This window comes from Grampus griseus, assembly GCF_964374135.1.
Source record: "Grampus griseus genome assembly, chromosome: 20".
NCBI lineage: Eukaryota > Metazoa > Chordata > Mammalia > Artiodactyla > Delphinidae > Grampus > Grampus griseus.
Window position 1 is genome coordinate 45501156 of NC_139014.1, and position 25763 is coordinate 45526918.

The 25763-nt window shown below is 50.8% G+C and overlaps 1 protein-coding gene across 2 annotated transcripts; it reads left to right on the forward strand.

Annotated features, from left to right (window-relative positions):
- Positions 1-8275: 8275 nt before the first annotated feature.
- CCDC42 (coiled-coil domain containing 42) lies at positions 8276-21096 on the forward strand (the record flags this gene model as incomplete). Of its 2 annotated transcripts, XM_082679933.1 has the most annotated exons (7): positions 8276-8358; positions 8654-8759; positions 9068-9172; positions 11547-11744; positions 15919-16140; positions 16239-16397; positions 20993-21096. In XM_082679933.1, 7 exons carry the CDS (start codon positions 8276-8278, stop codon positions 21068-21070), a joined length of 951 nt encoding a protein of 316 aa, XP_082536059.1. In that variant the 3' UTR covers positions 21071-21096. The 2 variants fall into 2 exon arrangements, with proteins under 2 accessions (XP_082536059.1, XP_082536060.1); XM_082679934.1 differs by lacking the exon at positions 15919-16140.
- Between the last annotated feature and the right edge of the window lie 4667 nt (positions 21097-25763).

Here is a 25763-nt window from a genome sequence, read left to right on the forward strand (position 1 = left end):
ACCACTTTCTGTTTCCCTAGGGTTTTCTTCTTAGTTTTTATGTTCGGTTCTGGTATCCCTCAACCTCCCTCCCATCTCTGCAGCATCTCAGGACAGGAGCAAAGAACCTCTCCTGGTTTGCAATCTTGTGGGAAACCTGAAGTCAGCCTCATGTGTTGTGGCTGAAGATGAATTTTAATCTCCAAGCCTCCATTCTTTTCTTCTCTGTAATGAGAAGTTTGGAACAAATGATCTCCAGTTGTCCTAGCTCTAAAATTCTGTGATTCCATGCAGTACACGCAGAGGCGGCAGGTAAGAGACATTGAGATATTTTAAGACCACACAATTTCCAAGGTGATATAGAGACATAAGGGGGGGGACACCCAACGAGAGAGAGTTATTAACGAAAATGAATGTCAAGTTAGAGGGTGGAATGTCAATCAAGTTTCAAGGAATGAGAAGGGGAGGGTATTGACAGAGAAAGAGAAAGGTGTCACAAGAGAAAGGGAAAACCACTGATTGGATAACGGTTTGGAGAAGAATCGGCAAGTGTTGAGAATGACAAATGCAATTAACCCACCATGGGAGCAGATGCCATCTTTTCTTTCTAATTTATTAGGAAATATTTCTGACTTACCAATAGTACACAGAATAACATAACAAACACTTGTGTGCCCAGTGCCCAATCTAAAAGATTACTCACGACCAATGTATAGCAACCTTCTCTCCACCATCACCAAGAGGTAGTAGCCATTATCCTAATGCAGTGTTTATCATTCTCAGTGGTTCTTTATACTTTTACTTCATATATGTATGCAAGGCAATATTTCGTCTTTGAAAAATCAGTTTTCATGTTTGAAGACAGAAGTATGATGACTATGTATTGAAATACTTGTTTGAGGTTAAAAAAAAAAAAAAGTGTCAATGCTGAAGGAGTCCCAGGAGAGGGGAATAATAAAATAGATGGAATAACTTGGATCAGAGCATGAGAAACTTCTTTCTGCTCATTAGGTCTCTCCAAGGCGATGACACAGTGACTGGCAGAAGCTCCCGTAGCTGGACTGAGAGTGTTGGCCCCCTTCCTGATGGAGAGAGCCACACTCCTAGGACATCAAGAGCAGAAGGAAAGGGATGGTTTCAGCTGCTGCCTAGCAGAGCCGTTCATTTGGATCAGTGGTAGTTCACTTCTCAGAAACACCAGCGTTGGGAAATCAGGCATCAGAACACAGCAGGGAGTCATTTATCATTTCAGAGACAAGCCCAGGAGCAGGCTGAGGTTTGGGGCCAGGCGCCAAGGTCAGAGTTGGCCCATGACTATTCATTGAGATGAATACAACCAAGGTTCTGCCTCATCCTTTCCCTGTAAGGAGCCCTTGAAACTGCCTCTGAAGGGGCCTGTCATCCTCAGCGTCAGCAGACTGCCGAAGGGGAATAAGAGAACCATTCTGTGAAAAGATGGCTGGGGTCAAGGAGGCCCTGGCTTTGCACGATCCTACTAGTGACAACCCAACTGGGCCATCTGTAGACAACCCAACCCTGCTGGGTACATCACTCAGCCCTAAACCCTGCTGCAACAAACAGATTAAAAACACACTCCCACTAAGTATAAACGCACTCGACACTAAGTATAATTTGCATCGACACTAAATATAATTTTGGGGGAAAAAAATGTGAGAGGATTTTTGTAAACACACTTTTGAAATTTTTGTCTATAAATAACTCATTTAATTCGCAATTTGCTTTGATTTTTTTCCAAAAATCTGTGCATAATTGGGAATTTTTGAGAAATGAAGAAATCAAATCCACAGATTACTTTCAAATGTGTGAAACACTGTATGAATGCTAAAATTAACACTTCATGAAGTTGGAATACCATGTTTGTATGCATTTAATTAAACATTTATTCTTTATTTTGTGGTTTTCATTCTGTATTCTCGAGCCAACAATCATTTCCAGGCTTCAAACATTGTCGCAAGCTCTTGAAAAGCTCATAGACCCTGGGCCCTGGGCCCACAGGGCCTGGAGGATAAACAACCCAGTTGGGGAGATTTTATGGGAGGTGCCTGGGTCTGTGGGCCTTGATTGTCTCCTTTGTCCCAACTCCCTACTCCTCCCTACTCATGGTCACTTGTGGTGGTAGTAGGGGCAGCATCTTGAAGACAACATTCTCAGATGTAGTCACCAGAGTTTATTTCCTATTTTCTCCCCCAATCACCGTAAGACTGGGAAACTTGTTTTGTTCACTGCTGTATCCCCAGCCTAGAATAGTGTCAGGCACATCACAGGTACTCAACATAAGTATTTGTTGAATGCACGCTCATTTCTGGGAAATGGGATTGGATGCTGGATCAATAGGGCTCCAGCTGTATCAATTTTGTTTGAATGATGGACAGTGAGAATATATTCACTCATTACCCTTCTAATTCAAAAATAACATATTTTCACAATGAGATATCACTTCATACCCATCAGGATAGCTTCTTTCAAAAAACCCCAGAAATAACAGGTATTGGTAAGGATGTGGAGAAATTGTAACTCCTGTGCTCTGCTGGTGGGGATGTTACATGGTACAGCCGATATGGAAAACAGTGTGATGGTTCCTCAAAACTGAAAACAGAACTACCATATCAATCATTCCAGCAATCCCTCTTCTGGGTATATACCCAAAGGAAATGAAATTTGTACCTCAAAGAGATATCCGTACTCTTATGCTAATTGCAACATAAACACAGTAGTCAAGATATGGAAACAACCTAAGTGTCCGTCAGCCAACGAATGGGTATAGAAGATGTGGTGTATATGTGAACGACGGAATATTATTCAGCCTTCAAAAAGGAAGGAGATCCTGCCTTTTGCAACAACATGGGTGAACCTCAAGGACACTACGCCACATGAAGCAAGCCAGACACCGAAAGATAAAAACAGCATGATCTAACGGATATATGGAACCTAAAACAGCGGAATACAGAGGAGCAGAGAGTAGAATGGTGGTTCGAGCAGTGGGGATCTGAGGGGAGCAGGGAGATGTTGGTCTAAAGGTACAAAGTTGCAGCTGTGTGGGATGAATAAGCCTAGAGATCTAGCATACAGCATGACGACTATAGTTAATAATACTGTCTTGAATGCAGGAAACTTGCTAAGAGAGTAGATTTCAGGTGCTCTCACCAGACACACAAAAAATGGTAACTATGTGAGGTAGCTACGTTAATTAGCTTGACTGTGGTTACCATTTTCACTATGTAGATGTATATCAAATCATTGTGTTGTACTCCCTAAGTATATACGATTCTTACTTGAAAAATAAAATAAATTTGTGTATATTTTTCTTTTTTCCAAATAATCAGCTAGTTACCCCAATACCATTTGTTTAATAATCCACACTTTCTCCACTGGTTGAATGCCACATTAGCATACAACGCATCCTTATATAAACTTGGGTCTATTTCTGGGCTTTCTATTCAGTTTCAGTGTAGCAAGGATCACAAACTGTGGCACTGTGGGCTCAACAGACCTCCAGATGTGTGTTTCAACTTGTTTTGGTTTGGGCCGGAGGTTTTTTTTTTTTTTTTTTTGGCAGTACACGGGCCTCTCACTGCTGTGGCCTCTCCCGTTGCGGAGCACAGGCTCCGGACGCGCAGGCTCAGCGGCCATGGCTCACGGGCCCAGCCGCTCCGTGGCATGTGGGATCTTCCCGGACCGGGGCACGAACCCGTATCCCCTGCATCGGCAGGCAGACTCTCAACCACTGCGCCACCAGGGAAGCCCCGGAGGTGTTTTTTAAGCCTGTGAATTTTAATACCTTTAGGGCAGTGGTCCCTAACCTTTTTGGCACCAGGGACCGGTTTCGTGGAAGACAATTTTTCCACAGACGGCAACGCAAGCAATGGGGAGCGGCAGGTGAAGTGTCGCTCACTCGCTCTCCCCTGCTCACCCGCTGCTGTGCAGCCCGGTTCCTAACAGGCCCCGGACCGGTACTAGTCCGTGGCCCAGGGGTTGGGGACCCCTGCTTTAGGGGGTCTAGAGAGTCAGTTCTGTCTTAGACCAAGTTACTCACCCAAGCTCTTAGGTTATTGAGTTTTTTCTGTCTCGAGTGACACTAGCAACATTAATATTTTATCTTTATAACATATTTTAGTATGGAGCAGTGGACATTCGGTCTTGTTATTCTTCTTTTTCAATATTTAAGTGCTCTAATTCTCCAAATAATTTAGACATTATTTTGTCAGCTTCTGGGGAAAAAAAAATCTCTCTGGGATTTTGATTGCAAGTACGTCAAGTTCCTAAATCCATTTGGACAGAATTTACCTCTTTACAATATTGAGTCATTATTCAGAAGTGTCTCTACTCAGTTCTTTTATATCACTGAGTAAAAATTTAAAAATTTCTTTTTGAAGATCCTGCATATTTCTCGCTAAATTTATTTATTTCTAAGAATTTCTTTTGTTGCTGCCTGCCAAGACGGATGGATATCTTTTTCTCATTTTTTTTTCAAGATTACAAAAATAACATGTGGTCATTGTACAAAAACAAATTAAACAGTATAGGAATATAAAGAACCATCACCCCACCCCCATGTCATTCTGTCCCCAGAAATATGGTGCTATCCTTCTAGGGCCGTGCTTAACTATACACACACCGCAGGCACACATGCATGCACGCGTGTGCGCGCGCGCACACACACACACACACACACACACACACACACACACACAGACTACACATTCTGTTCTGCATCTTGCTTTTGTCACATAGCAATTTATCACAGAAACCTCTCCGTGTCCGTGCATATAAATCAACCCCAATCTTCTTATAAATAGCATAGAATTACATTAAATTCTAATTGTTTTTCACTAATTAACCATTCTCTTGGATTTTCACAGTACATGATCACAGCATCTGTCATTATGAAAAAAAAAATAGAAAACTTTTTTTTGTCTTTTTGCAAAGACAGAGCATCTAAAACAATGTCAAATGATTGTAGTGACAGAAGAAAACCTGTCATGTCTCTAATTTTAACAAAAATGTCTTTAATGGAAATTATAACGTTATCTGTTGGGTTCAGATTTTTTTTTATCATGTTGATAAAGTGTCTTTGTGTACTAATAATTTGGAATTTTAAAAATCAGGATGGATGTTGAATTTTCCAATGCATTGTTGGCGTATATCCCAATGATCATGTCTTTTCTCCTGAGACATATTTACAGAATTAATTTTATTAATAGACTTCCTAATATTAAACCATTTTTGTATTCATGGTCCTGGTGAATTATTCTTTTAACCTCACACTAAATTAAATTTGATAATGTTTTCATTAAGATTTTCTTTTTTTTTTAAATTGAAGTATAGTTGATTTACAAGGATTTTCATACTTGAGATTGTGTCTGGCCTGTTTTTTTGTCTATAATTAGTTCTTCTATAAAGCTCTGCTTTCAGCTTACAGCCAAACATTCTTTTAATTCTCAAAAGAAGTACAGCACAAACTGGTTTGATGCTCCTGGGAACACAGCTAAACCACATCGCTAGCCCCTTGCAACATAACTAGTCACGTGACCGGTTCCCACCAGAGGTCAGTGAATGGACATGGCGATGGGTTTGTTAAGAGCAGAAGGGCCTTTGCTTTCTTTCTTTCCCTTCCGTAGCGACCTTGGAGGTCATGGAGCTGCGAGATGGAAGGGGCTTACACTTTTCACTGCTTGGAAGAGAATCTCCCAGGAGAGCTGCCCCACTGAGAAAATCCATATTGGACCTTGGTAAGCTATTGAGACTTGTTACAGCAACTAACATCAACATAGTTGACCAATACAAGGAATTTCCATAACATCCATTTTGAAATATATTTAATATAGTTTATCTGTGTGATTCCACTTCCATGGAATCTAAGACATGGAAAATAACATAGACAAAAAGTGGTTTCCTCGCACCCAGTACTCTGTGTGTACCTAGCACTGTGCTGGCCTATATGGCAGGAAATATTTTTTGAGACGTTAACCTAGATCTTTCTTCCTCCTGATATTTTTCCCCCCTCTCCCTTTTCAAACAGGTAATTGTCTCAGAGGGAGGATGGGACAGGATAGAAAACAGAAAATATTATGCTTATTGGTTCCCAACAACCTAAATCCATCAGGTTTTCCTAGATGCCTCAGAGGCAAATATCCAGATGGAAAAGTGGAGGTAGGGGGTGAAGGGTGGTAAGAAAGCTGGGCTCACCCAAGGAGAGAAGAGGAGAGGAGTGGGGGAGAGCACAGACTTCTGTGAATCCCAGACAGCCCTGCATCTTGACCCACAGCTCTGGAAAAGACAGTGAGACCCCAGGGAGGGATGGTGGGTGATGGGGATGAAGATTCTCATGACTTTCCCACAAGGTACAGAAGCAACAGAAACGCTACATGGGCACGTACACCGGCAGGAGAAGAAGATGCCTTGACAGCTGCCCGTAGGCACCAACCCGGCCCTGGACCACCCGATTCATAGATGCAACCAAGGACGTGTCAAAATACCGGGGCAGGGGCTTCCCTGGTGGCGCAGTGGCTGAGAGTCCGCCTGCCGATGCAGGGGACACGGGTTTGTGCCCCGGCCCGGGAGGATCCCACATGCCGCGGAGCGGCTGGGCCCGTGAGCCATGGCCGCTGAGCCTGCACGTCCGGAGCCTGTGCTCCGCAACGGGAGAGGCCACAACAGTGAGAGGCCCGCGTACCGCAAAAAAAACAGGGGAAGCAGGTGATTCGAGAAACAGAGAGCCTCCTCCTCAAGGCCGGGCGTTACACACACACCCTCTTGGGGGAAACGGGAGGCAAACCCCCGCTGTGCCAAACTCTAGGGAGTAAAAAGGAGAGGGTCTGTTTCTTGCGGGTGCTCCCGATGGAGAACCCTCTCGGGTGGAGGCGCTGAGGGTGGAGTGGGGTGGTGAGGGGGTGTTTGGGTGGGGTGGGGGCCGTCAGGCTGCCTCTTCAGATCCCGCCGGGCTGGCTCTGGAGGCGAGACTTGGGGGAGGGAATGGGAAAGGGCGGGGTGGGCCGCGCCCCGCCACGTCTCCTCCTCCTCCCCGGCCGGGATTGAGGGCGGGCTCGGGCGGCCAGCAGGGGGCGCCAGAGGACAGGCACTGCCTCGCGGAGGACTTGCCGGGCTTGGGACGCTGCCCCGCCCGAGACCCCCGCCCCACCCCGGCTCCGCATCCCAGACCCGGAGGGGACCCGGGCCGCGCGGCCGGCGTGCGCGGGGGAAGCAGGGAGAACCCAGCGGAGCCCGGAAGCCGGTGCCCGGCAGCGCGGGCGCGAGGTCACGGCTGTTAACCTCCGGGCGGGGGTCCCAGGGTGTCCGCCTCACACACAGGGTCTCAGATTTAGACGCTGGACCTCGGGCCAGATGAGCTGATGCACAATGCCCTGATGGGATCAAGGAAGGCAGGCGTCATAAAGCAGACATGTAAAATATCTGACATTTATGTTAACACATTTCGGCATTGCTTCCTATTTTAATACTCCGCCAACCTCAAAACATGGCACTGGCCCTGAGCCTCTTACCCTACGAGGGGCCTCGTCCTGGGCCTCCTCCATCTCTCCAGGGGACGGCCTCTTTGGTCCCCAGGCTTATCGCCTATCTGCACCCCGCCCCAGCCCCCTCCCAACACATACACCCCTACACATCCTTCACCCACTACTTGTCTCTCAACTTCGGGCCTTCTCCCCTCCTCCCACGGGCCCCATGCGCCTGTCCACCCCTACCCCTGCCTCAGCTAAACAGCTTCCTTCAGTTCTTTCCTCCTCAATCATCTGTCCCAGCCCCAGCCCCCTGCCTCGCCCTCACACACACACCTGAGCCCAGGAGGGAGCCCCCCCCCGGGCAGGGCTGCCCTGCAAAAACACGCCGCTACCAAAACCCCCCTTTCGCAGCCATGGACGCCTAGCCCCTGCCTCCCCGACCCCCCGCACCAGCATCAAATCAGGCCGAACTTCTTCCCAGAGTTCCTGAGGGATAAATGAAGGAGCAGAGAGCCAGACCCCAGCCAGAGTGGGGTCAGTGTGGACAGGGGTCAAAGGGCAAAGTCTGGGTTCCGCTTGTGGTTCACAGAACCCAGAGACCTGTTGCTAGGTAACCAGATCTCCCAGCCGACACATCCTGAGCCGCCTGCCGATAGGCAGCCTCCAGCCATCTTCCCTGAATCTCTCAGACACCCACCCTCTGTGGGACCCTGAAAAGCAGGAGGAGGGGAGAAGCAAGCCCTGCCACCACCCCTGAGCTCCGCCACCCCCGTTTCACTGTGAAGGTTCGGCCGCTGGGCCGTCAGGTCACGGCCGCCATGAGTCTGGGCACCATGGAGGGGGAGGATCTGGCCGAGTACTTCCGCTTGCAGTATGGGCAAAGGCTGCTGCAGCTGCTGCAGTGAGTGTCGGAGGGCCTGGGACCACCGTGCCCACCCGTTGCCCCACCTTCCCACCTGTCCCCCTGCTCCTATAACCCAGCACCGCAAATCACACTGGCACCAATCCCGCCCGTCCCCGGCCCCAGCTTGCTCCCCAGCACGGCCCTCTCTCCCCCTGAGCACACCGTTCTTTTCGCTCAGATCGGGTAGGGCGCCTTCCCTCCCCGTGGGTGCCTGTCTCCATGGGTTCCTCCCGGTCCCGGGCTGCCCCAGGCGCTCAGAGTCCACAGTCCCTATTGCCTGTGTCTTGGGCAGGAAGTTCCCCAGCACTGAGGACCACTCAGACTCCCCATCCATCCGGCTGCTGGAGAAGAAGAAAGAGGCCAAGCTCATGCACCATGCCATGGAGCAGAAGAAGGAGGTGGGAGACGCAAGGGTTGGATGCGGGGAGGGCCACGGCTCAGGGAGAGCCTGAGGACGGCCCTCTGTTTTGTGGGTGGTGGTGGCTAGAGCCAGGCATCGTGGGTGTTGATCCTGTGTTTCCTCTGCACAGCGCAGAAGGGATCCGAGTCTTGGGGTACCAGTGTCCTGCGATGCTCTGCTCTGAACCAGACGTGGGGTGGAAAGTGGGCACCTGGGGACAGGGGCTCTAGGGCAGGGGATGCTGGGGCCTTCCTTGGTTCCCATTCAGGGGTCCTCTTGACCTCTCTGCTCCCCCCTCCCCCCTAGATATTTCAGCGCAGAATGGAAACCCTGAACCTGCGCTGGGAGGAGCTGGGAGTCAAGGAGGCCCAGCTGAAAGCCCACATACAGAAGTTTGAGCAGTTCATCCGGGTACGAAGGGGTGTGGCCTGCTGCAGCAGGGCTGCCACGCTCTGCAGTAGGTCAGCTTGCCCCTCCTCCCACTCCCTACCTCTTCCCCCTCCCTCCTCAGCCTCCATTTCCCCGACTCCTCGCCCTGGGTTAGAGGTCTCCTTGGTGCTCACCAGTGCCTGGGGCTTGCCCCTTTATCTCCCTCTCCTACTGCTCCGTTTGCATTGATAGTTTCCTGCTGCCCTGTCGTCTCTGCCCCCTCTAGATTGCTGTTTCCTATTTCCTTGCCTGTGGTTGGCACATCCAGTTTATCCAGTGAATGAATGAATGATGGATGATGAATAAATGAATGAATGTGCCACGGTTAGGGCCAGGCACTTGGGGATACAAAGATGAATCAGACAGGGCTTTATTTTTTAAATAAATTTTTATTTATTTTTTTTATTTCTGGCTGCGTTGGGTCTTCGCTGCTGCGCGCGGGCTTTCTCTAGTTGCGGCGAGCAGGGGCTACTCTTCGTTGCGGTGCGCGGGCTTCTCGTTGCGGTGCGCGGGCTTCTCATCGCGGTGGCTTCTCATTGCGGAGCACGGGCTCTAGGTGTGCAGGCTTCAGTAGTTGCAGCACATGGGCTCAGTAGTTGTGGCACACGGGCTTAGTTGCTCTGCAGCATGTGGGATCTTCCTGGACCAGGGACTGAACCCACGTCCCCTGCATTGGCAGGCGGATTCTCAACCACTGCGCCACCAGGGAAGCCCCCAGACAGGGTTTTAGTCCCCCCAGCTCACCCTACCCCTCCATCCTTGCACTGAAGGCCCAGGCAGGGGGCATTGAAGAACCAGGTACTGGAGTCCCCTATGAGACAACCCCTCTCAGTGTGTCCTGAGAGGAGGGGTTTAACCGTTTTAAAATCCAGAGTTCTCCAGACTGGCTCCAACCGGGCACCTGCCGAGCCTTGAAGGGCTGGCCCAGCCCCAGGGGGTAACCTCTGGCCTCTGCTACAGGGCAGTCCTGTTCTCAAGCATCTTTGTCTCTCTCTCTGCCTAAACCAGGTGGGAAAGGAAGCTGATGGACCAGGCATTATTCTCCAGAGGTCCAGTCTTTCTTACTGGCCAGAGAAAAGCTCATGGAGTGCTTGGGGTGGCAGGAGATTTGGGGGTGAGGGGTTCTGCAAATCGTCGGAATCCTGGAGAGCTTGTTACAGATACGGACCCTGGGCCCCTGCCCTCTCCTTGCTTTCAGCAGGCCTGAGGTCAGGCCCAGTCGACTGTATTGTTAAAAGTATCCGCAGGGGATTGTGATGCCCGGCTAGACTTGGAAACCACTGGTTTGGGGCCCCTCTGTCCTCTCCTGGACCCACAGGGCAGAATGCAAATCCCCCGGGTGCCTTCTTCCGTGTCTTCCAAATGCCACCACCACAGGCACCCATCTGGGTGGAATCACCACAGCCCCTGAAGGGGGAAAGGAGCCACACACAGGCAGTGTGAGAGGTCTGCCCCTCATCTTGGGAGGAGACCTTGTCCTCCCAAGGAAGGAAGGAGGACGGGACCAGCCACTTGCAGCAGCTGAGCCTCGTGTCTTTCTTTCTGGGCATTGAATTCCCTGCATCATCTCCTCCTGTCCCCACCTGATGCCAGTCTTGAGCTATAGGAACATCCCCTCCGGAATGGCCTTGCCCCACCAGGCCCTCCGGACTAGGCCCACCTCCTAGCTCGTCTCCCTAGAGCTCCAGCAGGGTTGCCCCAGCTTTTGAAAGGACGAGAGGGGCTCCTGCCTCTCATTTCTACAATTGGAGAAGGTGAGGCACCAAATCAGGAGAAAATTTGGGCTTCCCAGGTCTGGGCCCAGGACTCTGCCCTGTGACAAATGGCCACCACTGAGGATAGAGATGAGGGACTTCCCTGGTGGTCCAGCGGTTAGGACTCCGCGCTTCCACTGCAGGGGGCTCCGGTTCGATCCCTGATCAGGGACCTAGGATTCCGCGAGAGGAGCGGTGCGGCCAAAAAAAAAAAAAAGAATAGAGATGGAAACTTTATCAGAAGATTTTCCCAGCCTTTCCCAGGGTTTGAGTTCTCTCCAGACACTGAGCCCAGTGGGGCGTGGGGCTTCCGGAGCTCAGATTCCGCAGAGTCAGGATCACGTCCTGTCTCGTCCCCATAAGGCCACCTTCTGATGTTGGATTAACTCTCTGTCCTCTCAGCCTCCTCAGTCCATGGAAAGCCCCTCAACCAGCTTCAGATAACCCTGGAGACGTGCTTCCTTACACCTCATCCGCCACGTGGGCACCTGGCCACCGCCGTCCACCCTCAGGGTGGACAGAGGCCTTGTGGGAGCCCCACCAGCCTGGGCACCAGGGAGGGCAGGACCCACGCCCGATTGGCATCATCTCCCTGGCCCCAGGAGAATGACCAGAAACGGATCCGGGCCCTGAAGAAGGCCAACAAGGAGCGAGAACTCAAGAGGCAGTGCACGCAAGAGCTGACCAAGGCCAAGCAGGAGATGGCGGCCCTGCAGCTGGAGCACCAGAGGCTGAGCGCCAAGCTGCAGGAATACTCCATCTTCAACAAGTACCTGGAGAAGGTGGTGGAGAACTCCGAGGTGCGTGGAGGTCCCTCAGGCCCACCTACTCTTCCCCAGGGGCCTGGGCTGTGAGGGGACTGGGGCAGGGATGGTCACCTGCTCTGGGGAAAGGCCTCCAGCCAAGGAGGGCAGCTGGCAGAGGCCCCTGGTGAGGCTGGACTCATTTCTCAAGGGTGGGAACCTGGCGGTGTATCTGTGCGCGTATGACATCTGTGGACCTGTCTCTATATGGGTCCCGTGTCTGTGTCTAGGAGCGAGGTTTTGTTTTGGAGCACCAACGATCAGCTTGGCCTGCGTCGGATGTGACCCACACTCTCCCTGCTTCCCCTCCTCCCTGGTGTTCTTTAGCTTACTTCAGAGTAGATGGGCAGAGAAAGCACCAGCCTTGCGCAGAGCTGGGCACTTAGCATGTGCTGGGCCCTGGGCTGGGTGGGTGCTGCAAGCGTAGCCTTGCTCAGTCCACTCACTAGCCCCCAGAGGAAAGCCATCATTTCACCCTGTTACGAGGAAGAAGCGGAGGCTCAGAGAGGTTAGGTAACCTGCTCAGGGATGCACAGCTTATAAGTGGCAGAGCTCTTGCTTCTAACCACCCTTCGGTGGGCCCCACAAAGCCACTGACAACTGTTCTTCATAAAGTTGCCTTGTTGCCAGAGCTAAGGAACTTGTTTGCCCTCTGCCCACCCATGCTTTCTGGAGTGTTTGACACTGTCCATGCTCCTGCTTGAAATATACCTATGCCCTTTCCTCTGGGACTCCTCCCTCCTTCTACTTTCAGGCTACCTCTGGCCCTTCCTCCTCAGGCTCCTCTGGGGCTCCTCTTCCTCAAGTTCCTCGGGTCTTTGTCCCACACCCTGCACTTTTCTCCCTGAGGAATTCCCTGGGCCTCTGATGGATGTCACCCATGTCAACGGCCATCCACCTATGTCCCCCATCCTCCCATGTGACAGCAGCAGGGTCCTTCACCAGGGTGGAGAGAGGTATGAGGTATGCCCTCTGGGGTGTGAACCCATGTCCTGTGGGGGGCACAGGGAGACAAAGGATGCACCACTTTTTAAAAAGTCCTGGCAATTTCCATATAGAACCACTAACCTAATTTATTTATGCATGAGTCCCAAGTCCGTGTTACTTCCTGCATTCTAAGGTACTACCTACTGTACGATAAATTGTTCATTTAATAATTGGGTTTTGGGGGAGGTGGGGGAGTGAGAGAAGACTAGTATATTAAAGCAGCAGATAGATTATAGGACACGACTCAAATTTAGAGCTAGTAAAATGTGTCTTGGAATGGAGGAGATTGGCCTGGATCTCTCTGGCCTGGAGCTCCCTCCTAAGCGTCAGGCCCGTACATCTAATTTATTGAGTCCACGACTGCTTCCTGCCACCCCCAGGCCAGCGCTGCTGCGGGTGGGTCCGGCGCTGGTGAAGGGCAAGGCCACCCACCCACAGCCTCGCCACAACTCCAGCTTCTTCCTGGACTCCTCCTCCTTCTCCCCCACTCCCCGCAGCCATCCATCAGCAGCTCTGGTCTATGCTGCCTCCTAAGTATTTCTGGAATCCAGCCCCTGCCCCTTCCTCATCCAGACCACCAGTGTACCTCACCAGGAGTCCAGCTCTGCGTTATGCCTCGCCACCAGTCTGTCCAGCATTCTACAGCCAGTGGGGTCCTCATCTCTCATTCTCTTTCCTCGTCCTTTATTTCTTTCAAAATATTTTAAGTGTACTGAAAAGTATACATAAATATATGACAGCACCCAAGTACTCTCCACAGCTTCGTCACATCTTAATATTTCCCCCAATTTGCCCCTTTTTTTCCTAAAATAAAACACGACCGGTCATTGAAACCCCCAGTGTGCCCCCCTTCCGAACACCGTTCTTCTCCTCTCCTCAGGGGTAACCAGTAATCCAGATTTTTAAGCTTCTCATTCTCAGGCTTGTTATTATTTGGGGCCACAGTTTACATTATCCATAAACTATGAAGAGTATGTACATGTCCTTTTATGGCTTTTTTCCAATCAATGATTTAAAGAGGAAAAAAAGCTTTGTATCATGGGAAATTTCAGCCGTATACAAAAGCAGAGAAAATAGTCTATTGAATGCCCATTACTCATCACCTAATTCCAGCAATCAGCAGCAGCTCATTGTCAGATCCCCATCGCTGCCATTTTGAAGCAAATGATATTGTTTTCATCTATAAGTATTTCATTATATGGCTCTAAAAGAGCTCTTTTTCACAGAGCCACAATACCTATATCCAGCCGACGTCAAAATTTCCCCAGTTATTGCACAAATGCTTTTTGTACAGCTGGTTTGTCCCAATTGGGGTCCAAATAAGGTCCCCAAACTGCATTTGGTTGATGTGTTTCTCAAGTGTCCCAGACGTTATTACTATGCTGATCAAAAGAAGCCAGACATGAAAGAGGACATACTGTATGATTCCACTGATATGTTTCAAAACAGGTGAAATGAATCATGGGGGATAGAAGTCCTAATTCTGGTTTCCTCGGGGCAGATACTGACTGAAAGGGGGCCAAAGATTCTTCTAGGGTGCTGGAAATGTCCTAAGTCCCCCTCTTCACATATTAGCTAGAATACTACCATCTGGAAAAGGACTTATTACTTCCCTTCATCAACTAGTTGATGACTAGGTGGGCCTTAAAGAAAAATCTTGTTAAATGCTTGATTCTTCATTACAGTCTTCAGAATAATGAGTTGGTTCTCCAGCATCCTCCGAAAGTGCCCTGTAATGTTGTTAGTATCGCCGCGAACAACACGTTTGATCTGGTTCAATCCTTCGCACTTATTCTTACTGATGTTCAAAGGGTCCCATCTTTGGACAGTGGGAGCCTCTTCAAGTTGGCCCCTGGGACCTTTTGACATCAGCGTTCAGTTTTGGAGAGGTGCTCCTGGGTGCTCTGATGTATCCCATTCGTTTCAGCTGTTGTATACCATTGCATCTCTCAGAAATGCAGACAGGAAGTTCTCTCTCTGCTCTCTCCTTCAGCGGATGAAGTTCACACTCCTCAGGGTTTACTGGGCACTTTTTTAACTTCTCCAGGGTGATCTCTCCCTCCCCATCTTGAACCCAGGCCATTCACATTAAACTCTCTTGCTCATCCTGGACACATACGCCATCATCTTTACCCAGGCTGTTCCGTCTACCTGTACTACTTCCTCGCTTTCCCCCACCTGCCTTTGCCTGCCCGTCTTCTCGTCATACCTCTGGTCTCATTTTAACCATCCTTTTCCTGAGGAAGCCTTTTCTGGCTGTCCCCATTTCCTCTAATGCTGGGTTAAGTGGCCCTTGCCCACAGAGGATGTATTTGGGGAGAGGCCAGTTCCCGGAACACCAGTGTATCACTGGAAATGTCATGAGATGGAGAGACAACTCAGGGAGTGTCCCCTGTGTGGCTGGAAGTCACGTGCTGATAACCCCCCCACACCCCGGGGACGTGAGTTGGCATCCTGGAGCTGGTACTCAGAGCGCCTTCTAGAGAGGGAGGGTTACAGGGCTTCTGTTCTGCTGAGTTAGGGCCAGAGCAGCGTGGCCCTGCACTGGGGCAGACGGGGCAGCTGAGCCTGGCCAGCCACCTGCCCCACTGGTACCCACCCTCTCCAGACCCCGCCGGAGGGAGGCCTCAGCCCCTGTTGAACAAATACCAGAGAGCACCAGGCTGAAGATACTACCCAACAGTCGCCTGCAGCCCATCCCCCAGTCACCGAGAGGCCTTATCACTCTGTGTTGTAACTGACTATTTACTTGTCTGTCTGTCCTACCCCACCACCCCAAGTTGTAAGGCTTCCTAAAAGCAGGGTCTGGCTTTCTTATCTCCTGTTCAGCTGGGGAACCTTCAGAGCGGTTTATTAATCCGGGTCTCTGAGGGTGGAGGCTGGCACGTAGCTTTGTTAAAGCTCCCAGGTGATTCTAATAACCGGCAGTCAAGACTGAGAGCCCAGGGTCTAGATGCACGTGCTCCCAACACGTGGCCCACGGCCCATACCAACTCAGGAGGAGCACAGGGGGACTCCAAGGGCCTCGCAGCCTCTGCCCCTTGGCCCAGGGCCTCACTGCCGGGCAGAGGCATCAAGGCTGGGAGTGGAGGGCGCAGAGTGGGGTCGGACCCCTTGGGTGGCGGTGCACTGGTCCGAGTCCGTCCCTCCCCTCCCCCCCACCCCTGCCCATCCCCTCCCGCAGTTCGAAGAGATCCACGAGGTGATCGCGCGCTACAAGACGCTGGTGAGCATGCACCATGACCTCATGCAGTCGGCGCAGGAGGGCCAGGAGAAGGTCGAGCGCGCCAAGGCCCGGCTGGCGCGCTACAAGGAGGAGAAGGACGACGAGATCCTGCAGCACAACAACGAGCTGGCGCGCCTGCAGATGCGCTTCGACCGCGCCCGCAGCGACGTCATCATCTGGGTGAGCGCCCCGGGTGGGTAAGGGACACACACACACAAACACACACACACGCACACACACTCCTAGCGCTCACGCCCCGCCCTCATTCTCCCCCCCAGGAATCTCGCTGGGCACACATCCAGAACACCGCCGCCAAGAAGACCCTCTTGCTTGGCACCATTAAGATGGCAACGCTGAACCTCTTCCAGATCGTGAGCAAGCAGCTGAAGGAGGCGAGCTCCGTGTCCCTGGAGGACACGCACAAACAGCTGGACACGGTAAGAGGAGGCCCGAGTGCCTGGCCAGCTGGCTCGAGTGAGCCACGACGGTTCTCCCTGGGTTGGGCAGAGGCGTGATTCCTGCAGAGTAGTGATTCTCAAATTTTCACGGCATCAGCATCACCTGGGGGCTGGGGCGTATCACTGAATCCCACCCCCAGAGTCTCAGACTCGGTGGGTCTGAGATGAAAAGCCATGAATTTCCATTTTCAGCAAGTTTCCAGGTGATGGTGCTGGTCTGGGTTCCACACTTTGAGAACCACTGCATTAGCGCTAAGGCTCTGTTGGCCCCAGTCAGCACGGGCAGTAGCAGGGACCTGCTACTGCATTCATTAGTTACACAAAACAGTCTTATTAAGTTCTAGTGAGATGCTGAAGGCTTGTGACTGACCCCCACGCTTGGGGAAAAGAGAAAATTGGCGGGTGGTGCGGGGAGGGAAATCAGCAAGGGCAGGGAAGCGTCAGAGTCATATTAGTACCATTCTGAGATTTTTCTCTTTGAAGTAATTGAAAGGAAATGAGTTTTTCACTGTATGATTCAAAGCTATGGGATGCCATGTCCGTGTGCCACCTGAAATTGTCTCACTTCTGACCAAAGGTACCCGCATCCCGCTGTTTGGGAAGGTACGCCAGCAGATGCAGTAGCCGTGCTTCTTGTAACATGCAGAGAACCATGATTAATTATTTATCCTTTTTGGCAAAAGCCTTTAGCTCTGCCATGAAATAGTAGAAAGTAGGCTCCCAAAGGCTGGGATTTCTATTTGCTTTTTTCTTGCTGTATCCCCAGCATCTAGAACAATGCCAGGCAGGTAGCAGGCACTCTGTAAGTATTTGGTGAATGAATATGGAACAGAAGCCGATAAAAGCAATTGACTGAGAGGTGCTTCCTCTGTTTAAAAAAAAAAAAAAAAAAAAGTGAAACTCATGTAAAGAATTTCACCCACTGACCAGCCGGGAAGTAGGATTTCCTTAAACCCAAGAATCAGCCTGCATCATAAGGCTTATTGGAGCAGAATTATTAACAGTCCAAAGACTGTAAAGGGAATTTGTAAGAAAAGTTGTTCTGAAATAGCGATCCTCAAACTTTTTTGGTAGCAGGATACCTTTACACTCATAAAATTTATTGAAGACCCTCAAAGAGCTTTTGTTTATATGGGTTCTATCAATTGATGTTTCCTTATTAGAAACTCAAGCAGAAAAATTAAAAATAATTCATTTAGAAATGACAGTAAGACGCACATTAACACAAATAGCATTTTTTTAGAAAATTTATTTATTTATTTATTTTTGGCTGTGTTGGGTCTTCGTTTCTGTGCGAGGGCTTTCTCTAGTTGTGGCCAGTGGGGGCCACTCTTCGTCGCGGTGCGCGGGCCTCTCACTGTCGTGGCCTCTCTCGTTGCGGAGCACAGGCTCCAGACGTGCAGGCTCAGTAGTTGTGGCTCATGGGTCCAGTTGCTCCGCGGCATGTGGGATCCTCCCAGACCAGGGCTCGAACCCGTGTCCCCTGCATCGGCAGGTGGATTCTCAACCACTGCGCCACCAGGGAAGCCCCACAAATAGCATTTTTAATGAAAAACACGTTCTCAAAAAGTATTTTATGGGATGAGTGGCATTATTTGATACTTGCAAACCGCTTGAATGCGTGGCTTCCTGGAGGACAGGTGGATTGCCACACCTGCTTCTGCATTCAGCCTGTCGTGCTAGCCTACGTCACGGGAACATCCCGCTCTGGGAAAAGCCCCTGTAGACTCTCAAGAAAATAAGAGCAAAAAAGACAAGTAACATCTTAGTATTATTATAAAAAGAGTTTTGGCCTCGTAGACACTTCTCCCCGGCAGTAGGGTCTCAGGACGCCCAGCCGTCCTCAGATCCCTCTCCTTTAGCCGTTGTAAAGAAAGATGGGGCAGGAGGTGGTGGGCGATCATCCCCTGCTCAGACCGTAGCTTACAGTCCATCCACTCCAAATTCTGAGCTTTCGGACTCCCTCTCAACCTCTTTTTTTTTTTTTTTTTCGGCTGCACGGCTTGTGGGATCTTAGTTCCCCCACCAAAGATCGAACCCAGGCCCCCAGCATCGAGCAGTGAACGTGCCAAGTCCTAACCACTGGACTACCAGGGAATTCCTGTTCTCAACCTTGATTTGCTTCGATAGGAATCCCTCATATTGCCCAAATGTTATTTTTAAATATTCCACTTCATTCCTGTAGGATATGAACCTACACACACGTGATTAAGTAGCCTGAAAAAAGAAAAATAAAGACCTGGGAGAATATAAATTAAAATCTGAGGTCAAAGGCGAGAGAGAGATGTATGGACTCTGGATTCTTGGATTATAGAGGACAGTAGTTCAACAGGGACAGTAGTTGGCTCTGAGCTTCCTGGTAACCAGAAGCAAAAGCAACACATAGTTCTTGTACCAAAATAAGAAAACACATGGTTTCTTCGGAAAGAGCGAAACGTTCCCAGCACTTAACCTCTAGCTGAACATTTTCAAGGAGGCTTCAGAGACACGCAGTGAAATGATGTTCTCAGCAGTGTCCCTCCAGCAGATCCACGCATGGGCTTCAGAAAGCAGCCACTTACTTAGAATCAGGAACGAGGTACCACTCAGGGAAAGTGATTTTGCAAAAGGCCAAGACGATTTGCGTTCAGTATAGTGTGTGTAGAAGGTCGAGCATTATTGTTTCTGAATAAAGCCCAAACTGGAGCAGCATTTTCCAAACCGTGCTTGGCAAACCCTAGAATCCCAGGATGGCAGTAAGTCTCCTCCAGGGAAATAAACGGGCTCTATGGGCTACAAAATTTAGAAAACTCAAGTTAAACAAAGGTGGCTGGTTTTAAAATACAGGACTTCACAGTGCCTTTGCTCTGGTTCTGCCCTGAGACTCTCTTGAGACAGATAAAGTTTCTAAAACTTACTTGACCACAGACCCTTTTTGGGGTAGGTGATTACTTACTACAAGAACATAGTTTGGGAAATACTGGACTTGTCATCTCTGTAACCTTGGGAAAGTTGCTCTAATTCAGTCACTGTTTGTTTCTCTCCTCTCTTGCAAAATAGGAATTGTGTTGGTAATAGTAACAGTATTAGCAACTAACTGGGCTTTTGAGAGTGTTGGACAGTCTGTGTAGCCCCATCTTTAGGAACATTCTTGAAAAGGAGCAATTTTAGGACTGAGATCTTAAAGGCCATCTAGGCCAACCTTTTCTCCCTCTTCCCTTTTTAAAGATAAACTGAGTCCCAGAAAGATGAAGTGATTTCCCCAGAGCTGCATCAGGACCCCAGGTCGTCATCCTTTTTTAAAGTGAAGTATAGTTGGTTTACAATATTGTAAATTGTAAATATTGTAGTTTCAGATGAACAACAAAGTGATTCATTTATACGTATGTATGTATATATCCATATTCTTTTATTTTCAATTCTTTTCCATTATAGTTTTTTTTTTTTTTTTTTTTTGTGGTACACGGGCCTCTCACCACTGTGGTCTCTCCCGTTGCGGAGCACAGGCTCCGGACGCGCAGGCTCAGTGGCCATGGCTTACGGGCCCAGCCGCTCTGCGGCATATGGGATCTTCCCGGACCGGGGCATGAACCCGCGTCCCCTGCATCGGCAGGCGGACTCTCAACCACTGCGCCACCAGGGAAGCCCTCCATTATAGTTTTTTATAAGATATTGAATATAGTTTCCTGTGCTCTACAGTAAATCCTTATTGTTTCTCTGTTTTATATATGATAGTGTGCATCTATTAATCCCATACGCCCAATTCATCCCTCCCCCCACTTTCCGCTTCGTTAACCATAGTTTGTTTTCTATGTGAGTCTGTTTCTGTTTTGTAAATAAGTTCATTTGCACTAGTTTTTAGATTCCACATATAAGTGATATCATATAATATTTGTCTTTGTCTGACTTACTTCACTTAGTATGATAATCTCTAGGTCCATCTATGTTGCTTCAAATGACATTATTTCATTCTTTTTTATGGCAAGTAATATTCCATTGTGTGTGTGTGTGTGTGTGTGTGTGTGTATGTATACATACCATATCTTCTTTATCCCATCTGCTGATGGGTGCTTAGATTGCAGGACCCCAGGTCTTCTGACTTGTGAGGCTGTGCTTTTTCCACTGTGTCATACTGATTGCATGTTCTTTACAACAAAAGTTAGTGAATAGAATTTAAACTTCCCTTGATGACTCAAGATTATCATAACGAGCATCAGTTCTGGGTTTCAAGCAAATGACCTCCTTGAAGGCTTTTAAATAGTGGAGAGCCGTCTGCCCTGACCCTGGCTGACCCTTCCTGCTAAGTGCGTGTAGCCTGAGTCCGCTTAGGATCCTCCCTTTGTCTCCCTTTGTTAGACTGTCAGCCTGTACTTCATCCTCTCATTGCGTCTTCCTCTGGGGGTTCCCAGCTCCGTCCATGTTCATCACTTCTAGTCTGCTAAGCCTCATTCTCCATGTCAACTAGAATAATTGTCGAATGAGGGAAAGTCGGTCACAGGAAATGGGGACTCCTCATGAGCAGGTTATGCCAGGACATTTCCGGATGGGTGGCTTGTCGCCTGCTGGGATTAACTGCGGTCCCCTGGCCTTGCTAGATCCAGCAGTTTATCCAGGACCTGTCAGACATCTGGGCAGAGGTGAAGAAGAAGGAGCAACAGCAAGTCCGGGTTTAAGGAGCATCCATGGTTCCAGAATGTTCTGAGACAGAGAAGGGAGAGAGAAAGTACCTGGTGACCTTGCCGTCCAGTCAGCCCAGTCCAGCCCTCTGGGACCGCTGTGCCTTTCGGAAATCCCTGTTTATCCCCTCAGGCCGCAGCCCGTCCCATCCCTGAAAACATTAAATTCTATTAGAAGTTTGTTCCTAAGTCCTCTCTCTCTTTTTGGTGGTTTATTCATGGGGAAGAGGGTCCACTGAGGGGAGAATCGCCCAAACACCCCCTTTTGAAGCTGCCCAGGTCTGGTATCTCTTAGGCTTTGCAGTTTACACAGGAAGTATCCGCATGGCAACACACACCAGGGTGAGTACACAGGACCCTGCTTTCCTCTACCACTTCCATTTTTTTTTTAAGTTGGTGTTTCCAGTTGGGGTGCAAAGACTCAGTAGAAACCATGAAGGCAGCTTCCTGGGTCCGAGCGCCAGAAGCGGTAAGTTAGGAACTGTTTCTTCCCTGACGTCGGGAGGAAGCCCTGCTGTCCTGCCCCCGCTGGACCCTAAGACATGCAATGTGGTATCAGGAGTGCTGATGTAGGAATAGCAGGCAGGCTGCCAGGCGACGGCATCTTAGCAGGCTGGAATGATGGCTTCAAACCGACAAAACTAAACTGAGTGGAGGTGAATGTGAAGGCTCGCACTTAACGGTCAAAAACTCAACGGCGCTGTTATCCGTCGTCAGTGGCAAAAGGCAGGTCAGGGACTGGACTGAAAGAGCAGCATTTATTGAGCGTATGTTTTATATACATCACCCCAGTGAGAACCGTGTGGCACCATTAACACCTGAATTACCAAACAGGACACTTGCCCGAGGACACTGGCTCCAGCGACAGGGTCGGGAGTCGCATTGGGTCTGCCTGCCCCCAGCCTGTGCTCCCTCCACCAGGCTGCTTTCCCCTCCAGGGGCAGCCCGAGGGGGCGGCCTGAACAGGGCTCCTTGTTTCTCCTTGGCCCTGTGATCCCAGAGGCCCTGCGGGGAGACCACCACCTCCAGGAGAGTCTGCTGCAGCACCCCTGCCCGGATCCTGCTGTGGGCCGCCGTCACCCCTCACCTTTGTGTTCACCATCTTCCAGCAGCGTCAACAGCCCCTGGGAGTTTATTGGAAAGGCAACTTCTCGGGCCCCATCCCAGACCCAAGCACTGGAAGCTCTGGAGGTGGGGCGAAGCCCTCTGGGTTTTAACACGGCCTCCAGGTGATTCGGATACAAGCTCAAGTTTGAGAACCACCCCTTTAGGGTAAACCAGACACTTTCAAGGACCTGGGATCCCACCACGTGAGGTCATACCTATCCGTAACCCCACCTGTAGAGTCCGCGTGCAGTCAGAGGAACAGAACCAGCAGAAGGGAGATGCAGATGGGCATCCGCGGCTTCGCTCGGGGGATTGGACCCCAGGCAGGGAGGCCGCCAGTTGAGCAGTCTCTGCACACCTGTCGTCTTCCCACTGATGCTGGAGCTTGAAGCCCAAGGACGGGGAGTGGTTGGGAAAGAAATATGGACGTAAAGTGGGGGAGATGGAGGGTGAGTCGGAATCCACACTCGCAAGCTGGGCCCACGAGGATGGACAGAAACCCATGGTAGTTCTTGCGGCCTCCAAGCCGGGAGGGGTGGGCGTCTGTAGAAGCTGGACCTGGATCACGGAGCTGAGCACCCACACTTGGCCCAGGAGCCGGAGGCGCTGCAAGAGGGTCCAGGGAGGGAGGCACAGCTTGGGCCACAGCCTCCCACGGATGAAGGGAGTGGGCAGTGCAGGGACAGCAGGTGGGAGCCTCCGCCTCTGCCCTCAAGCCTCTCACTGGAACCTCTGTGACCCCTGCTCCTTAGAAGCACCCCGGAAAAGGAATTCTGGGGAACACAGCACAGCCTGGCCAAGCTGCCATGTCCCCAGGCCTCCACAAGACCATCATCTGCTTCACAGGTGAGGGAAAGGGGAGGGGAGTGGGGCTGGCTGTCCCCTGCCAAAGGGACTTCTCTCTGGAAGGGGTTGGAATGTAACTGAGCAAGGGCTCCTGTGCTGGCAGCGCAGAGAGCCAAGCTCTGACAGCGGGTGTTTGCAGCAAAGTCAGGGTTTACTTGCAGGACGCCAAGCAAAGAGAAAGGGCAACTCATGCTCAGAAAACCCAAACGCCCGATGGCTTTCAGGCAAGGGTTTTTAAAGACTGTGAGGAAATGTAATGCTGGACACTATAAAACTCTTAGAGGAAAACATAGGAAGAACACTCTTTGACATAAACCACAGCAAGATCTTTTTTTTTTTTTTTTTTTTTTTGCGGTATGCGGGCCTCTCACTGTTGTGGCCTCTCCCGTTGCGGAGCACAGGCTCCGGATGCGCAGGCTCAGCGGCCATGGCTCACGGGCCCAGCCGCTCCGCGGCACGTGGGATCTTCCCGGACCGGGGCACGAACCCGTGTCCCCTGCATCGGCAGGCGGACTCTCAACCACTGCGCCACCAGGGAGGCGCCCCCCTTTTCTTTGATCCTCCTCAATCCTGGGAGGAACAAGGGCAGGACAAGAAAGGGAATAAAGTTTTGGATAGAGAGGTTGATCGTAAACTTGGCAGGGGAGCTCAGTTTTCGGGGGGACTGGGTTTCAGGAGGGCAGAGGTCATCCCGCAAACCCAGGAGGGCGAGTTCTGGGGGCGGTGCTGAGAGGGGAATGGGTAGAGTCTCTCACTGGAGGGAGATGTCTGGGCCTCCAGAACCAGGGTTGGGGGTGAAGGATATGCCTCTAATACAGCTTCCCCTCACCTTTGAGCCTCCGGGGCTGTTTCCTGGGAGGCAGGAAAGGGCGCAGGACAGATGGTTATGCTGACCCCCATGCACACAGCCCCACCGTGTTCTGCTGTATCTGTGAGGTGGTGTTTGAGAAGTTCAGCCTCTAAGGGCTCAACGCACTTCCGGGGAGGCCTTGGGGTGGGGGGCGGCCCAGCCCTTCCCCAGGCCCCTCCCTCCCTCCCTCCCTCTTTCCCGGTCTTGGAGCCTCAAGTTTCCCCGAAGTGAGGAATTGTGCAGAGTCACACTCAGGATCCCTGTGATCACACACAGGCTTACCCTCACCCACACGGCTTTGCACGTGTGTGCAGAACTCACTCGGAGACTCCTTGCGTTTTTCAGGTTTCCAAAGGGGCCCAGCCCGGGAGCAGAAGAAATTCTGTGGGTCTAGGCAGATTTCTTGATGACAAGTGAAGCCACAGATCCACAGACTCATTCCCAAACCCACAGAAAGGGGCAGAGCCACTCCAGGAGGGCCAGCGATTCTCCCAGGCCTGAGCGAGAGGGCTTCCCCTTGGATGGGGGGACAGGCAGGGGTCACGGACAGACCCTCACTCCTCTCCCCCAGCCCCTCAGCCTGTCCACCCCGGGCCCTGGACCCACAGAAAGAAGCCCAAGACCGCCCACTCGAGGGATTGGGGCTCCCAGATGCAGGAGTGTTTCGAGAAAAAAAAAAGATGGAGTTAAGATGATTGGAGTTCTCTCAGCAAGAAAAGACACCAGCTCATTAAAGCAGAAATAACTGATTGGTTCCAGAAATGAATGGTTCTCATCAGCACAGGCAGGAAGTAGGGTTCCGGGTGTTTTATGGGTAACGGGAGGCAAGAGGAGGGAAGACCTTCAGGGACTTACTCTCAACGCTGTTAGTGCTTCCTGATTGGGGGCGGGGGGCGGGGGGTGGGAAGGAAAAAGGAGGAATAGGGCCTCGAGGCGTGAAGGAGCCCAGCCTGCCAGCAACCAGGTAGGAGGACATCTCCATGTCTGTCACTTACGCCACACGCGCAGTCCCCAAACAGCAGTCAGTGTCCCAAAGCTGCAGGTGAGGAAGTGCTTTAGAACAAAGAGCTGCTTTCGGAGTGGCATCCGTGTCTCTGGAGTAGTTTAAGGGTTCATGCTTCTGTAGGATTAGCTGTTGGTCCCTGGGATCACACCCCTTTCTCAGACTCCAGGCTGGGATCCCACATCTTACATCCAAGGCTTTGGGGCAGCTTGTGGGGGCCTGGAACCTTCCTCCTGTCATTTCAAGCCATCTTAGGGGTCATCCTTCAGGCACCTCTGGTCTGAAACTTTCGATCCAGTGATATCTATCAGAAGTGTCCACAGCAGGGTGTGGAAGGCAAGCAGAATCCCAGGAGGCCCCAGGCAGCTCCTTCCCCTGGGAGATGAGCCCTCCCTGACAGCCGTGGGCCTCACCTCCACTCTCCTCACCTGCCCCGACACTGCCCCCTAGCTTTAACTCTTTGAAACTTTGAACTTTTTGAAATCGAGAAATCTCCCACCGCAAACCACAGAGTTGGGGATGGTAAGAGCCAGGCTCAGAGGCATCCAGAGCTTGAGGATTCCACCTTCCGGGGAGGCAAAGAACCATTTCAGGAATTTTAGGAGGAAACAGGCTGGATCTAGAAACATCCAACAGAAGGAAAGCCAGCTGCATGGTGACGCAAAACTGATCGTATTAGTTTTCCATTCTGCGTGACAGATTGCCACAAACTCAGAGACCTAAACCAACACCCACTGCCTGTCTCACAGTTGTGGGTCAGAAGTCCCCGTGGACTCCACTGGAGACTGAAATCAGGGCTGAAATCAACGTGTTGGACGGCCTGGGCTCTTGTCTGGGGAGTTTAGGGGACAGTCCACTTCCCAGCTCGTCCAGGGTTGTTGGCA